Consider the following 18279-nt stretch of genomic DNA (forward strand, 5'->3'; position numbering starts at 1 on the left):
TATTTGTTAATGAGGCTATTTTTTGGGGGGGGGGCAGTTTTTGTAGCCAACTTTTCACAATTCAGAGAGTAAATAACGTAGTTCTGGTTTTGATACTGACCTCCGTTCAAACATTCTTAAGGAATAGAGCTTACAAGTGCATCCCAGGGCAATGACTAAAAGCAGGCCGCAGATGAGACTCCCTATGACAGCTGCAGTTATTACTCTGGTAGGCACAATTACCGGGCAATTCTCCTCATCGCTGCCGTCTCCACAGTCATCTTGAGAATCACAGACCCAGCTTTCAAACACACACCGGTTGTTTTTACAGTGAAAGTTTCCGGGCTGGCAAAAGAAGCAGTTCTTTTCATCGGAGCCATTGGGGCAGTGATTTTGGTAGTTGCACCGGTCCGAGCGAGGATAACAGACCCCGTTCCTGGAGCAGGGAAATTCCTCCTTTTGGCACATGGTACAGTTGATCTCGTCCCTTCCGTTTGGGCAATGCCAGTACCCATCGCAGCGCTGTTGCTCGGTATAGCAACCCCAGTTCCCCCCACAGGGTATTTCCCAGGGCAGGCAGAAGCCGTCGACTTGATAGGTGGCATTAAATCCGCGCGCGGCATTTACTTTGTCAGCACAAAAATGCACCCTGATCTGTCCAGACGAAGAAACAACTGTGAGAGGGGCATGAGAGTCAAAAGCCGTTAACACCCGCAAAAGTTTGTGTGGGTTCTCTTCTAAGCCATCGTATATCTTGACATAATCACCGTAGCCGGTTCCGTCCAGCTTAAAGTCAGTGAAGCGCAAGATCACTTTGCGATGATCACCGGTGTCTATTAACCAGGTACAATTGCTTCCAGGAGGGTAAAAATCTGGATAATTGGGGGAATTAAAAGTACCATAGAAATATTTCAACCACTGTCCACAAGTTGGTACATCACAGTCGATCTCATCTCCCAGGTCCAGGCAGTCGATGTTTCCATCGCATTTTAAAGACTCGGGAAGGCAAGTGTAAACTTTGGTGAAGCGAGACAGACACTGGAACTGGTTGTAAGCACATGGCTGGAAAGAGAAAGCCGTCGGAGAGTTAGCTTCTTTGGCACAGATCTCTTCGTCGGAATTGTCTCCACATTCGTCCATGTTGTTACATTTCCACATCTCCGGAATGCACTTCCCGTTGCCGCAATGAAACTGGTCACATGCACAGTTTGGTTCATCAGATTTTCCTATAAAAAAGGAGGGATGGATATTTAATTTTAAGAATTAAAGTCATACTTTTGTTTCAGTCAATGGCACAGATGGTGCAGTGAATATCAAGTGCTTAGAGGGTAAAGGTCAGAGAGCACAGATGATATAGAAGAAGGGGAGTTGGGGAAGTGCGGTCTTAGTTGGGGAAGGCCTCTTGGAGGAGATGTGACTACCATAAGGCTCTGAAAGTAGGGACAGTGATGTTGTATCGTATATGATGGAAGAGGGAGTTTCAGGCCAGAGAGAGCAAGGGGTAGCTGCGAGACAGACAAGATCGAGGTACAGGGAGTAGGTTGGTATTAGAGAAGACAAGTGTGTGGTAGGCTGGGTTGTTGTAGGAGACTGATGAGATAAGATAGGAGGAGGAAGAGCTGATTAAGTGCCTTAAAGTTAATGGCAAGAAGTTTCTGTTTGATACAGAAGAGGTGGTTGAGCAACTACTGGAGGTTCTTCAGTGGGTATATATGCACTGAACTTTTTTTTAAAAAAATTATCTGGGCAGCGCTTTAGGTTTTCATATCTTCATACATACTCTTTAGGAATGTATTTCAAAATGGAGGCTGGGCCGACAGATTTTTTTTGCTAGAAAAATTGTGCTTGAGCCAATGTTGTCACAGGACTCACCTGCCATTATCCAATTTGAATTCCACAGATGGATTTAACCTTTCAGTCGCTACATTCTGCTAATTCTACTTCCAATGCCAGCTAAGCTACTGTGGGGTCTGCCAACTTCTTTGAATTTTCAATGCCCAATTCTAGCTCATCCAATCCGGCTGCTGCTCTGATTGGTTTGGTCTCACGTCAGTCCTGTAATTCAGATACTTTGGCAGCAGAATCAGGGAGAAGTGGAACCACTAACACCAATGGGTTAGAAACTGCAGTCAATTAGGCAGACACTTGGACCAATTAGGAAGCAATCTCACAGAAAAACATTTTTCCATCAATCAATTGATCATTCAATCATATTTACCGAGTGCTTACTGTGCGTAGGACCCTGAACTAAACATTTGGGAGAGTACAATATAACAAAATTGGTTACAGATGTTCCCTGCCCACAAGCTTACAATCTGGAGGGGGAGATAGACACTATGATAAATTATTGAGGTTTCTTGAGATGAACCACATGTTTTTCTGTATTTCTGTGCTGAACTGGCAAAAAGTTCTAGTACCAATTTTATTTATCATTGCTGGTTCAAATAAAGCACAGTCTGGATTTTTTTTTTTTTTTAACAATGTACCAGTACTTTTTCCACAGTGCAAAAAGGGCCTACATTTCTATAATTCCTTATGTTTTTGTAAAGTATTTTCACATGTATGATAATCAAGATTGATATTTTTCAGAATCAAGGTTAGGACAATTTGAATAGACAAAGAATATCTTGTAAAGACAGTCTAAGTAGCATGCTAGCCCGGGGGAAGTTGCAAGGGGAAAAGGTAATTCATTCATCAGAATTAATTAATCACTGGTTTCCTGGCTGAGATTGCCTAAGTCATCAAACTACTTATAATGGTCTCAAGCCGGTTCCTAAGGGGCAAGAAGCTTCTAAACAATTTATTCATTATAATCCAGCCACTGAAGAGCTGACAGATGGTTAGTTTCTGTCACTGAGGGTATCAGGCTAACCCCATAAATCTTTTCTGAAAAAAACTAAATGCTGGGAACTAGAAAAGAACTTTGCATATTTGCTTATTACCAAAAAAACCCAACATTCCAAAATTTACTCTCTGAATAGTATGTGTTAGTTGGGTGAGAACCCAGTGCCCACAACTTCTGTAATAAGCTTGTTGTGGGCAGGGAATGTGTCTGTTTATTGTTATATTGTACCCTCCCAAGTGCTTAGTACATTGCTTTGCACATAGTAAGCACTCAATAAATATGATTGAATCGAACTGGATTAATAGGTATTTAGATATCTTTTCCATCTACCAAATGAGAAAAGATTATTCATGCAATCTTAACAATTTTTGCTTTAGTTAAGCTTAACTAAAACAACTGTTGATCAATTAACTGAGACTTGATCATCTCTATTTCCTGCAAACTATCCTCAATATGTATTTCCCCCAACTGGACTACAAGCTCATTATGGGCAGGGAGCATGTCTACAAATTCTGTTGTATTGTACTGCCCCAAGTGCACAGTAAGCCTTCAGTAAATATCACTGATTGACTGATTTCATAATCTGCACTTGACATTACACTTCCCACACTGTCTTTGAATTACCAAGGTTTGTATGGAATTTTATTTTACCTGTTTTTATTTCTCTTCTCAATTACACTACATGAAATTGCTACATTCCTTAGTGAGACTTCATGAAATTCCTACATTATCTAAATTGTCAGGTAATGGAAGTGTTTATGCTTTAAAAAAAACCTGAAAACTATTTTAAAATACTGGAAAAGATGAGAACACAAATTAGGTTTGGCATATAGTGGTTATGAAATGGCACAGATACTCAGAGAGGAAGATTACTGGGACAAGCCAATAGCTGTCTCAGAGCATCATAAAAGGGCATGGTGATTTACCATGGCAGGAGTAATCGCTCCAGGACCCTTCAGGTAAATGTGAAAGCTAAAATGAAAAGCCATGTGGCCTAGGGGAAAGAGCATTAGTCTAGTAGATCAGGGACTGGGTTCTGACATTTGCCTGCTGGATGGCCTAGGGTAAGACACAACTTCCTTGTGCCTCAGTTTCCTCATCTGTAAAATGGGGATTAAATACCCGTTCTGCCTCTCTCTTGTACTGTTAGCTCCAAATGGGATATAGATTGTGTTTACCCTAATTATCTTGTACTTATAACCCAAGTACAGTGCTTGACACAGGATAAGTGCTTTACAAATACCACAGTACTTATTAAATGGACCAGGTTCACAGTTTATTACTGCTTCTTTTAGTCCTAGCCTCAGCTTTGCTGGTGCCCATTCTATTCTCTTTCTTCAGGCCCTTAACTTCTCACATTCCCCAGCAGAGTTGGAACGATGACATGCCTATCATTTGCCACTGCTTCTATCCCTGAGTACTAAAAAATAGACCCTGTCCCACCCAAGCTCCTTCCTTTTGGGTCATAATAATAATAATAATAATGATGGCATGTTAAGCGCTTACTACGTACCAAGCACTGCTCTAAGCTAAGTAATCAGGTTGTCCCATGTGGGGCTCACTGTCTGAGGCACAAAGAAGTTAAGTGACTTGCCCAAAGTCAAACAGCTGATAAGTGGCAGAGCCGGGATTAGAATTCACGACTACTGACTCCCATGCCTGGACTCTTGCCACTAAGCCACGCTGCTTCTTGGTCTCAAAACTGGTCAACTCCAAGACTTAGGACTACAGAAAAGCCATCAGCTGTTCAGCTCTCTATACTGGCTTCCTGATCACCAGGATCTGGTCACGTCCCCACATTCTCTAGGTTCTTTCCTCTCTTCTCCTCATCCTTAGCCTCTTCGCTGAAGAAAAACACCTCCCCGAAGCTTTCCTACTGTGACCTGGTTAGATTTGCCCCAGCCCCCCATTGTTTTTCTTTCTCAAGCCTCTTTCTCAATTCAAATTCAAACTCTGCTTCAAACTGGAAAGACTATGTCTCCAATAAGCTCAAAGCACCCTGTCAAAAACCAATGAGCAGGACAGAAAAAAAGAGGGAGAAAAGAGGATGCTGAGCAGGAGCTCGAAGTGTCTTCTCTTCTTCTAATTTATGTACAGGCAAATGCATGTACGTGTACACACACACACACACACACACACACACACACACACACACACACACACACACAATGAAGGGGAAAAAACCCATGAAATTGAAACAAAACTTGACTTGGAAGCTAGGAGTATTTCTTCTTCCTGGGCAGTTCTAAATTCAGCCAATGAGACAGAAAAAAAGAGTGTGAGTTCTCTTGTTAGATCAGACACACATTCATTCAAATGTAAAAAAAAAAAAACAAACAAAAAAAACCCAAACCCAAAAAACCCCCCAAAACCAAAACCCCTTCTCACATAAATTCTCTCACTTTTCTCACACAAATCTATCCCATGGGACATCATGGTATCTTCCTCTGAAAAAACACCTTATTCTGGGTTCATCTCTGTCCTAGACTCAATCTATGACACATACGTTATGAGAAGGCAGAATGGAAAATCCATCAACATAGTTTGTGGGAAACGGACATGTGTAATATAGATGACTCGAACTGGCTTTTAGTCTTTTTTTAATGACTTTCCATTATGATCAGGCATATTTCCTACACCAATAAAACCCCCAAAATGACAATTCCTCCCCATCTCCAGAAATAAAAAACCAAAACAAGCGCAATACAAATATTCTCACTTCTCACTTATCCTAAATTACAAAGAGAAATGCTTGACAAAGCTATGGATTCACCTTTGGCGAGCAAATGAATGCTAGGATGATAGGTACATTGGGGAAGGAGTAGAAAACAAGTGTGAATTAAAAGGAATGAAGTAATTATTCATTATGGGCAGGTAACGTGTCTGCTAATTCTGTTGTCTTGCACTCTCCAAGTGCTTAGTACAGTGCTCTGCAGATAGTGCTCAATGAATACCATTAATTTATGGGTTGATCACTGTCTTTGAACAACTCAGTTTATTAAGTTTGGAGTCTGCGTCAGGGATGATAGATGAGCTTGAGCCCTGACATTTTAGGACTGAGAACTTAAGTGGAGAGATTGATTTCATGCTAGTGGCTTACTCAGTGCCACTGGCATCCCGGTCCCTGGCAGTCAGATTGCTGCTGGGCAGCGGAGTGCAGTGAGCCAGAAGGCAAAGGCAGAAGGGTGCGTGTGGATCTTTGCCCACCTTAGGCAGAACTGGGGCTAAAACATGGGTCTCCTGATTCCTGGAGCAGTGTTCTTCCCAACTGCATCAAGAGTAGGGCTACTCTCCTTCATTGAGCAATTATGCTGCTAATTAGAGGAAATCCTCACTTATGTTTGAAAATAATCATCCGCATGAAGGCAAATCTTGAGAAAGAAGAATCGTGTTTTTGCATGTGTCCAAGAGAATCTCTGCCTGTCGATTTCCTAGGTTCACTTATTGGTTGGGGAAGTTTTCAAACTAATCCAGAACAGGCTTTCTCCTTTCCGAGAATGAGACCTACATCCTTGCTATCCAGGCACTGATTTAGGGTGAACGTGGCAGGTCGGTGAAAATAGGGAACTTGATGCCCTCCCAAACCTAGGCAAATCCCTTTTCCCCTTCCTTTTAGACCTAAGGAACAGATTTCCACCTGAGCCCACCTCTTGACCACTCAGCTCCTAAGAAAATTAGAGTGAACCCAAAACTATTAACCACACCTAGTAACCATACTGACGAATACACCTGACCTTGCTTTATGCGGGATGCTACCAGGCACTCAACAGAAGCATTGCCTAAGCACAAGATTAATCACTATTTTGAAAGCCATCCTGTGGTCAAACGTCCAAGTGTTAGACACTCCTGGCAGTATCTGCGTGGAACGCTAGTGGCAGGTTGAAAAAAATTCACAAGAAAACAGCATTTAACTATCCTAAAAGTACCTTCCCATGCTACCAAGCTAGTAAAAGGGAACATTTGATACTAATGCTCTCTTGGGGGCAAAAAAAAAAAGATGAACAGTAGATTGTGCTAGTATAGGCGGATACATAGCCAGACACCTGTATCCTCACACCCGTCCCTTGAGTAGCTGGGACCACTCACTTGACATGGACTTCTTGGATTTGCTGGTGGCCATGCCTTTCTCCTCTATCCCATCACCAAGTTTCCTAGATTTTATGGTCTCCCCTATAACCCTCCTCCATGGCAGTGAGTTGTAGGAACAGAAGTGGTGCCAGAAAGGTTTCAACCAGTTGGCATGTGGATAATTGGGATCCTAAGGAAGGGCTGGGATGTGAGATTCCTGATATGTGGCCCCAGGTGGCAATATCAATTTTACCTGTAGAGTGTAATCCTCCTAAAGTTAGATTTGGTCCCTACGCATTTGGCAAGAAGATACAATTTCCGGTAAAGAAATTTCCTTTCTAAAAGTTACAGTGACTCTATGCAAAACCAGCACATTTTATAGATCGGTATGGTATTTGTTAAGGGCTTACTATGTGTGCAGAACTGTTTTTAGTGCTGGGATAGATATAAATTAATCAGATTGGATACAGTCCCTGTCCCACTTGGAGTTCACAGTCTAAGGAGGAGAGAGTAGGATTTAATCCCCATTTTACAGTTGAGGAAACTGAGGCCCAGAGAAGTTAAGTGACTTGTCCAAGGTCACACAGCAAACTTTTGGCGGGCTCTAAAATCTAGGTCCTCTGACTGTCCAGGCTCACGCTCTTTCCACTAGACCACGCTGCTTCTCAAATTCTATACAGTTATAAGGTGGTCAGGTGCAGGTCAAATGCTCTGGGGTTGCTTGCAAGATGAATCATATGTTGACTGCTGAATATCAAACTCAAGAATCCAGTGCAATTCTAGTCTGGAGATCTACTATCTAGCCAGACTCCAAATCACTATTATTATAACCTCAATTAAAACACACCTGAAAAATACGTCAGTCTGAAACCCTTCCTGGAGATACTATCATCTGAATGAAATCTTATCCACACATGGTCCAGTGAAGAAATATATGGTGATGGAATCGTGGAACCACAAGCTCTGTAGCCTTCAATGTTCTTAAAAGTCCCAATCGTTAACCAGTCGGAGCTGCATCGTCTTGATCCCTGAATATCAAAGTCCTGAAAACTGCAAAAGGATAAAGAAACAAAGGTCAAAACTGATTAGTAAAATAGGGTTATTTAAAATGAATTTATGAAATCAAATTAGAAACATTGCTGGTGGTAGGAGGGCCACATGGATCTTTGTTGCATTATTTTCCCTTAATGAAAAGCAGAAAACACTCTCTCATTCATCTTACCATAAAGAAGCCTGTGCATGCCATGTGCCTTATGTGTTTACCAACTGCTGATTTCAGTATGAAGAGTAGCGTTCACACATCTTTCAAAAATCTAACAGCCCATAAAGAAGCATTTTCTTCTAGACCGGGGGTGGGAATTTATTTAAACGAGAGTCCTCTCAAACATCAAACATTTGGTGGTACAAACATTTTTTTTAAATTTACTAAACAAGCTTACTGAAAGTTTGCTCAACATCTTACTAAAACTTGTTAACAATACCTATCAATAAAAGTGTGCCATTCAATCTGCAATAAACCCTTTATGTTGTCCCAACCCAGAGGCCCGCTACTCTGTCTTTTCAGGTTAACTAAGTGCAACGATGACCTGTACTTCATTTAGTTGGACACACTGGTGGGCAGGTTAGGCTCAATTAAAGGTAGATAATAATAATTATGATATTTTTAAAGAGCTTATTACGCGCCAAGCACTGTTTTCTAAACACTAGGGTAGATATAAGATAATTGGGTTGTACACAGTACCTGGCCCACACAAGGTTCACAGACTTAATCCCCATTTTATAGATGAGGGAACGAAGTCCCAGAGAAGTTAAGTGACTCGCCCAAGGTCACAAACAGGTGGTAGAACTGGGATTAGAACTCCCTGACTTTCTGACTCCCAGGACCGTGCTCCATCCACTACGCCATGCTGCTGGGGTCAGGTTTTCCTCCCCAATGTTCTAGATAAATAAAAATATCTACTTGGGAGTTTTGACCAAAGAAAACTGTTTTACCTAGAGGGTCTCAAAAATTATAAAACCTGAACATCTGAAACAGTTTGTAATTTTCCTTGTTAGAAAATACTTGGGGCAGAAGAAACTCTTTTGTGCCCTCCCAACTTCATGATGTCACTGTCATCTACCGCCCTCCCGGTCCCACCTCCGACTTCTTCAACCACCTTGACCCCTTTCTCACCTTCCTTCTCTCCTTCTCTCTGCCCACTCTGATCCTTGGAGACTTCAACATCCATATGGATGTACCCGATGACTCCTCTGCCGCCCGCCTGCTATCCCTCCTCGACTCTACTGAACTCCTCCTCCACGATACCGCTCCCATTCACTGACTCGGTCACACCCTCGATCTCATCATCTCCTACCGCTGCACTATCTCCTCCCTCACCAACTCTGAAATCCCTCTCTCTGACTATAACCTTCTCACCTGCCTCATCTCTCACACTGCCTTCCCCTGCAAATCTTCGCTACTGCCCCACAGAGACCTCCGCTCTCTCGATCCCATCCGTCTTTCCAAAAGCATCTCTCCTCACCTTGCCGCCCTGTCCTCACTTCCCACTCTCGATGATCAGGTCTCCACTCTCAACTCCACCCTCTCTACTCATCTCGACTCTCTCGCCCCCCTTTCCCTCCGCCGCTCTCGCTCCACTAACCCACAGCCCTGGATCACCTCCTCCGTCCGCCTCCTACACTCCTATGCTCGAGCTGCTGAGCGCTGCTGGCGAAAGTCCAAGCACCAAGCCGACCTCACACACTTCAAATTTATCCTTTCCTGCCTTAACTCTGCCCTCTCCTCCGCCAGGCAAAACTTCTTCTCCTCCCTCATCGATACCCATGCCCGTCACCCCCGCCGATTGTTCCGGACCTTTAACTCTCTCCTTAGGCCCCCTGTTCCTCCCCCTCCCCCATCTCTCACCCCCAATGATCTGGCCACCTATTTTCTCACGAAAATCAACACAATCAGGTCTGAGCTCCCCAAAGTCACCCCTCCGCCTCTCCCCTCCCCCCACCAACCCGCTCCCCTACTTTCCCATCCTTCCCTGCAGTATCCTCAGAGGAGATCTCCTCCCTCCTCGCAAGTGCCACCCCCTCCACCTGCGCCTCGGACCCCATTCCCTCTCACCTTATTAAAACCATCGCCCCTGCCCTCCTCCCTTCCTTAACTTCTATTTTTAACCACTCAATCTCCAATGGCTCCTTCCCTGCTGCCTTCAAACATGCCCACGTCTCCCCCAGCCTAAAAAAACCCGCTCTTGACCCCACTTCCCCCTCCAGTTATCGCCCTATCTCCCTACTACCCTTCCTTTCCAAAATCCTAGAACGAGTCGTCTACAATCGATGCTTAGAATTCCTTAACTCACATTCTCTACTAGACCCCCTCCAATCTGGCTTCGGTCCCCTCCACTCTACCGAGACTGCTCTCTCTAAGGTCACCCATGACCTCCTTCTTGCCAGATCCAACGGCTCCTACTCCATTCTAATCCTCCTTGACCTCTCTGCTGCCTTTGACACTGTCGATCATCCCCTCCTCCTCCATACCTTATCTCACCTTGGCTTCACGGACTCCGTCCTCTCCCGGTTCTCCTCTTACCTCTCTGGCCGGTCATTCTCGGTCTCCTTCGCTGGCGCCTTCTCCCCCTCCCATCCTTTAACTGTTGGAGTTCCTCAAGGGTCAGTTCTTGGCCCTCTTCTGTTCTCCATTTACACTCACTCCCTCGGTGAACTCATTCGCTCTCACGGCTTCGACTACCATCTCTATGCAGACGACATGCAGATCTACATCTCTGCCCCGTCCTCTCCCCCTCCCTTCAGGCTCGCATCTCCTCCTGCCTCCAGGACGTCTCCACCTGGATGTCGGCCCGCCACCTAAAACTCAACATGAGCAAGACTGAGCTCCTCATCTTTCCTCCCAAACCCGATCCTCTCCCAGACTTCTCTATCACCGTGGATGGAACGACCATCCTTCCCGTCTCTCGGGCCCGCAATCTCGGTGTCATCCTTCACTCGTCTCTCTCGTTCACCCCACACATCCTATCCGTTACCAAGACCTGCCGGTTTCACCTTTACAATATCGCCAAGATCCGCCCTTTCCTCTCCACCCAAACGGCTACCTTACTGCTACGGGCTCTCGTTATATCCCGGCTAGACTACTGTGTCAGCCTTCTCTCTGACCTCCCTTCCTCCTCTCTCGCCCCGCTCCAGTCTATTCTTCACTCCGCTGCCCGGCTCATCTTCCTGCAGAAACGATCTGGGCATGTCACTCCCCTTCTTAAACAACTCCAGTGGTTGCCTATCAACCTCCGCTCCAAACAAAAACTCCTCACTCTAGGCTTCAAGGCTCTACATCACCTTGCCCCTTCCTACCTCTCCTCCCTTCTCTCTTTCTACCACCCACCCCGCACACTCAGCTCCTCTGCCGCCCACCTCCTCACCGTCCCTCGGTCTCGCCTATCCCGCCGTCGACCCCTGGGCCACGTCCTCCCACGGTCCTGGAACGCCCTCCCTCCTCCCCTCCCCTCCCTCCTCACCTCCGCCAAACTGATTCTCTTCCCCTCTTCAAAACCCTACTTAAAACTCACCTCCTCCAAGAGCCCTTCCCAAACTGAGCTCCTCTTCTTCCTCTACTCCCTCTGCCACCCCCCCTTTACCTCTCCGCAGCTAAACCCTCTTTTCCCCCTTTCCCTCTGCTCCTCCACCTCTCCCTTCCCATCCCCAAAGCACTGTACTCGTCCGCTCAACTGTATATATTTCCATTACCCTATTTATTTTGTTAATGAATTGTACATTGCCTTGATTCTATTTAGTTGCCATTGTTTTTACAAGATGTTCTTCCCCTTGACTCTATTTATTGCCATTGTTCTTGTCTGTCTGTATCCCCCATTAGACTGTAAGCCCGTCAAACGGCAGGGACTGTCTCTATCTGTTGCCGACTTGTTCATTCCAAGCGCTTAGTACAGTGCTCTGCACATAGTAAGCGCTCAATAAATACTATTGAATGTGAAGGCAGAAACTACCAAAGAATAAATGGTTGAAAGGAGTGATACTTCAAACACACTGTCCTTTCTCCAAGAGTCAGCAAGTCTGAATACAAAACAGGTGAAAATGGACAGCTACTTCCTTCAAAAGTGACACCATAAATGATATGCTTGCCAGTTATGAGCTATCTCGCACCCTAATTTGTAGACAAAATAGATCTTTAGAGGGGCAGGGTTCTTCATCTCAGAATAAGATCTGCAAAGCAGTATTACAAATAATCTTTATGAAAGTGTTCAGTATTTAGTACAGTGCTTTGCACACAGTAAACACTCAAATACAATGGAATGAACATAAGCATTTACAAAGGAGATCATGGGGGCATTACTAACTATACTTTCTGAAGCCTTATAGTATTAATAATGGTGTTTAGAGAGTACTCAATTGGTGCAAGGCACTGAAATAAGCAGCTGGCAGCGTTAAAGAAAGAAGTGACATACTCCTGGCCCATGAGGAGCTTCCACCTCAATGGGGGAGTCGGACGTCAAATATTTATAAATACAGCTACTGGAAGAAATAATTGAAAATACAACTGAATAGAGTGCTGAGAATGGGCAGAAATAAGGTTATGCATGCTATAGATGGCTAGTGGGTTGATGAGACTTTGGTGCTGGCCATTAGGGAAGCAGCATGGCCTAGTGGCTAAAATACGGGCGTAGAAGTCAGAAGGATCACTTCAAATCAAATCACTTCATTTCTCTGTGTCTCAGCTCTCTCACCTGCAAAATAGGGATTAAGACTGTGAGTCCCATGTGGGATAGGAACTGTGTCTGACCTGATGATTTTCTATTCACCCCAGAGCTTATAACAGTGCTTGACACATAATAAGTGCTTAACAAATACCACCACTATTAATCAAGGAAGGGGGATTTTAGGAGGACTTTGAAGCTAAGACCTACACGGTATGGAGTGGGGAAGGAGTTACAACAAAGGGGAACAGTGTGAGTGAGGGGGCAGAGATGGGAGTCACTCAGTAAGTCAATCATATTTCCTGAGCACTCACTGTGTGCAAGCACTGTACTTAGCATGTGGGAGAGTACAATATTTCAATTAACAAACATATTCCCTGCCCACAACAAGCTTACAGTCTAGAGGAAGAGAGAGACATTAACCTAAAGAAATAAAGTCAGGAGGAACAAAGAGAACAGGGTAGTGAGGGAGTATTGAGTAAAGACAGCAGTTATTGAATGGTGAAGTGTGTTGACTAAGAAACTGAACTCTATTCAGATATACCACATTGAGACAAATGTGCTGTGTTAGATCAGCAATATGTACTCCTTGCTGTGCTAGCAGAAACCACTGAAGCTTGCAGCCAATGTCTCCTACACACTAGAGAAGCATGAAAAATCTATGGGTAAACTGAGTTTGTGTAAGTGCAGATTAGAAGAAACCACAGTCTTCTGGCTGGGGAAATTACACAATTGTGAAATTGTCTATTCAGTTCCTGCTAAAAATCAAAGATTTATTCAAGCATGCTCAAATAATGCCTACAAATGAGAATATGTAAGGGAGCCAACTTGTCATCTTAATTGTGGAGGGCAAAAAGGGAGCATGGGATTTTTCCTTAGGTTGAGGGAGAAGGAGAATTGGGAGGGGGCAAACTTTTAAAGAGCTAAGAAATATGGAGCTACCACGTGGGGTGCTTTTAGCTCTAAATGGAAACTGTCAGGTCATGGCGGAAACCTGAGATAAGCAAGCTGGGGAGGCAAAGATGTCTTTCCCCAACTCACTTGTGGGCATCTAAGCGTTTATGTTTGCACATAGATCATCACAGCAGCACAAGTTGGGCTACTACCTAATCACACAACCTAGTGGTCAATAATAATAATAATAACTATGGTATTTGTTAAGAGCTACCATGTACCAAGCACTGATCTAAACTCTGGGGTAGATACAAGTTAATCAGGTTGGACATAGTCCCTGTCCCACATGGGGCTCACAGTCTTCATCCCCAGTTTACAGTTGAGGTAAGTGAGGCACAGAGAAGTTAAGTGACTTGCCCAAGGTCACACATAAGGCAAGTGGTGGAGCTGGGATAAGAACCCAGGTCCTTCTGACTCCCAGGCCCAAGCTCCATCATATTTATTGAGTGTTTATTGTGTGCAGAGCACTGTACTAAGTGCTTGCAAAGGTTCGATATAGTAATGAACAGATACATTCCCTGCCCACAATGAGCTTACAGTCTAGAAGTCTTACAGGTAGGTGAAGTGATGAAGGTGCCAGTTCTCCATTCCCTCCCAGGCTCCAATGGCCCTTCCACACCCTGCCATGACTCTCCCCTCATTCAAAGCTCTCCTAAAATCTTCACATCCTCAATTTCCCAAGACCGTAAAATGTCTACATCCATCAGTCAACTTGAGAATTTAAGAATTATTCCTACACATCCTCTCTTCATTTGCACACTCAATTATTTGATTATTTCTGTAATTACTTAAGGTGCGTCTCCATCCTTAGAGTATAAACTCCTATTCTCTACTTTCTGATCACCTAGTTCAATGAACTGCACAAAGTGAGTGCTCAATACATATTACCATTATTACTACTATACTCAGGTATTGCTGCTAATGGAGCTTTTTCAAGGAATAATGTTCTCTGAACGGTGGGGTGGCTTCTGTTCTCTCATAATAAATGTGGACCTGTATATCTTTGGTTTTGTTTGGCTAACATTTCTCCTTCATATTGTAAGCTTTTGGGGCTGCACTCTAATTTAGTATGCCAGTCACTCTGTTAAATATTCATATGGAACTATCTATGCTTTATTTAGATTATCTTAGATTCTCTTGTACCAGACTGTTGCTAGTACACCCATTCAAAATTTAGGTGGCGTATGAAATTTCTCAAATACATAACAAATTAGGTATGAACAGAATGTGAGAGCATTACATACTCCAGACATTTTACTAAACCCAAACTTTTTTCCCCCGAAAAAACGGGTGATATAGGTTCAAATTATTGCTTCTGAACTTCCCTTTCCAAACTCATTTACAATAGTCTAAACGTATTGATATCTAGTTCTTTAAAATCAATTTTACTTTGTTGATTTCTTTACTTCCCTTTTTTGGAATCCTAAACTCATGTCTATTGTTAAACATTTTTTTCTGAAATTTCCTTCCACCATTAGCACTTTAATTTCAGACTTTGCAAATACTACATATAAATTCATTACTGTCCATATTTCCATATATTATATCAGATTCATAGCTCCATTTAATTATTTGTAGAGAAAGATCAATGACCAAAAAGTGTAAAAAAAATACTCTTTTAGTAGTTGTAATTTAAAATAAGCCCACCCACAACTGTAATATTCCATTACTAGATATTGAGTGGATACCCTTAGGAATAATGTACATTTGACAAGAAGCAGTGATTCCCCACACAGCAAGGCACCTAAATTACCTTATAGTAATGATTTCTCCTGGGTTGGCTCGTATGTACCAACTGCAGTTCATTCTGGCAGGATATTCAAAAGGCCAGCCTGGGCTCGTGATTATCCCACTTGGGGCTCTAATTTGTTCTGGAGCCTCTCCACATGCTGAAAGATATTGAAAGCAATCTTAACTAATCATATTTTAAACACCATATAAAGTGAACTGAAGTCTACTAAAAGGCACCTTCAAAGATCTAATCAAAAACAATAAATGGCGCTGTTAGTTCACTAGAAGATCAGATAGTTTGTTAAATTCACCAGATCACAAGATGACAACTAAAAAAAAAAACCCAAAAAATGTCCATTTTGTGCCTAATATGAAGATACTTATCTCAAATTCCTTGGTTCTCCTGATCCAGCGTGAAAATCTGCCTGCCTGTTTTGACTATGCAGTGAACCATGTAATTAAAATAACAATATGGGACAGCATTTGTTTGAAATTTTCAATTGTATTTATATACCGCTTACTGTCGGCAGAACTTTGGAAAGTACACTGTAACAGAGTTGGTAGATGTGTTCCCTGCCCACAACGAGCTCAAACCTAAGAGGACGAATGGAAAAACTAAAATATCTTACAAGGACAATAGTGGGTCTTTGCTTTCACAAAGCTCTAAAAAGGATTCCTGAAATGAAATAGTCAAAGACGAGGTTATACATGTTACAACTACGATCATTTGCATGCTCTGCCTTACAATGAAAAAACAAGTAAACAGTGTTGGAAAAATACTACCCTGAGTTAAAAAGTTTTTCTTCCTTCGATTGTATGTGTGATTTTATTATTATTATTAATAATAATAATATTTGCTAAGCACTTACTATGTGCCAAGCGCTGGGGTAATAATAATAATAATAATAATGATGGTATTTACTAAGCATTTACTACGTGCCAAGCACTGTACTAAGCACTGGGATGGATACAAGCAAATCGTGTTGGACACGGACCCTAGTCAACGTGGTGCTCGCGGTCTCAATCCCCATTTTACAGATGATGTAACTGAGGCACAGAGAAGTGAAGTAACTTACAAGATGATCTGGTGCTGCTCAGAGTCTAAGTGGGAGGGAGAATAGGCACTGAATACCTATTTTGCAGATGAAGGAACTGAGGCACAGAGAAATGAAGTGATTTGCCCAAGGTCACACAGTAGGAAAGTGGGAAGTTGGGATTAGAACCTGGTCCTCTGATTCCAAGGCCAGTGATCTTTCCACTAGGTTACATTGCTTCTCTTATTATATGGCACACACTGGGGTAGACACAATACAAGATCTGTGAGAGTTCTTGTCTCATATGGAGCTCACAGTCAAAGTGGGCAGGAGAACAGAGATTTCATCTCTGTTTTACAGATAAAGAAACTGAGACACAGAGAGCTCAAGTAACTTGCCCAGGATCCCACAGTAGGCAAGTTGCAGAGGTGGGAATAGAACCTAGGCCTCCTGATTTCCAGTCTTGTGCACTTTCCACTACGCCGTTGTTGTGTAAGCTACCTGATTCCAATACTATAATATGAATTTCATGTAAGACACCACAATTTTTACAACAAAAATGCCAAACCCCACACATCCTCCCAACCCAATAAACTCTGCCACTTTCAACAGGGGTCCTGATTATTGCTCCTACAAACATAATAAAAGGATAGCATGCCCAACTGTATTATAATGTAGGTGTTTTCACTAAGCATCTTGGCTACAACGCTGTTAGAAAACTTTAGTCTGATAATGCATGTCAGCCCATATACAGGATGATGTAGTTTTGAAAGAAGTGGCTTGTGTTCAAATACAAGTGGGAGGCATTTAACTCTGAGTTGTACAGTAATAGTAGTTTTCCTTAAAGCAAGGCATTAATGAGAATTCAACTCCCATGTTTTAGGATAATTAAATTCTTGTAAGACAATGTTAGATGTATCATACAAGACTGTGCTAGAATTCAGGACTATACTAGATGCTATTACAAATGTAAATACATGTCGCAAAGAAAAAACAAATAAAAAAACCTCAGGAAGTGCACTCAGTAAGTGAAAAATTGCCATGGGGACTTACAAACTGGGTGGAAGTGCCACCCACTTTTGATTGTGAAAAAAAAATGGCTAACTAAAATGCAGGAGGCACCCACCATTCTCCTGTTGCCCTGGAGGCAAACGGCCTGTTGGGGGTGGCTGGTCGACTGTGAAGAAAATGCCAGGCCCACAGCCCACACTATGCGGAGGAGTAAAGTGAGAGAGGTAGGCTGAAAACACTGACCACCAAATGACCAGCGAAGACAACACTGTGCCCACAGCCCACACCGTGGGGAGGAGTGAAGTAAGAGAGGTGGCTGAAACCAGTGACCACCGAAGGGTCAGCTGTCAGCAGGGCCTGGGGGTAGGAGGTTGTCCCCTCCTGGTGTAGACAGGGAACACTGGCCCAACCCCTGCAGTCCTCGCTGCACCTGTTATGTGACTTGTACTGAGTGGAGATCCATCAACCAATTTTTAATCTATGGTATTTACTGAGCTCTTACTGCACGCAGAGCACTGAACTAAGTGTTTGGGAGAGAACAATACAAAAGAGTTGGGAGACCCATTCCCTGCTCAAGACTTACAGTCTAAAGGGAGAGACAGGAGTTAATAAAAATGAATTATGAACTTGTACATAAGTACTGAGGGACTATGGTGATGATTAAGTGCCCAAAGGGTACAGGACCAAGTGCGAGGGTGATGCAGAAGGGAGGGGGAGTAGGGGAAATAGGCTTTGGTGGAGGAAATGAGGCCTTGTTGGGGGGACATGAGGCCTTGGTGGGAAACATGAGGCCCTGGCGGGAGACATGAGGCCTTGAAGGGGAGGGGGACATGAGGATTTGGAGGGGGACATGAGTGGTGGGGAACATGAGGCCTTGGTGGGGGGGTCATAAGGCCTTGGCAGGGGACATGAGGGTTTTGAGGGGAACATGAGTGGTGGGGTACAT

The 18279-nt window shown here is 43.4% G+C and overlaps 1 protein-coding gene across 2 annotated transcripts in view; it reads right to left on the reverse strand.

Annotated features, from left to right (window-relative positions):
* LRP12 (LDL receptor related protein 12) overlaps positions 1-18279 on the reverse strand; it is a 114694-nt gene that overhangs the window by 9615 nt on the left and 86800 nt on the right. For both annotated transcript variants that reach the window (XM_029062913.2, XM_029062912.2), the window contains 3 exons: positions 15311-15446; positions 7740-7942; positions 101-1205 (listed from right to left, as the gene is read on the reverse strand). In XM_029062913.2, the coding sequence (XP_028918746.1) occupies positions 101-1205; positions 7740-7942; positions 15311-15446 (1444 nt within the window). The remainder of the gene's footprint in view (positions 1-100; positions 1206-7739; positions 7943-15310; positions 15447-18279) is intronic.

The sequence above is a fragment of the Ornithorhynchus anatinus genome, chromosome 4, assembly GCF_004115215.2.
Source record: "Ornithorhynchus anatinus isolate Pmale09 chromosome 4, mOrnAna1.pri.v4, whole genome shotgun sequence".
Taxonomy (NCBI): domain Eukaryota; kingdom Metazoa; phylum Chordata; class Mammalia; order Monotremata; family Ornithorhynchidae; genus Ornithorhynchus; species Ornithorhynchus anatinus.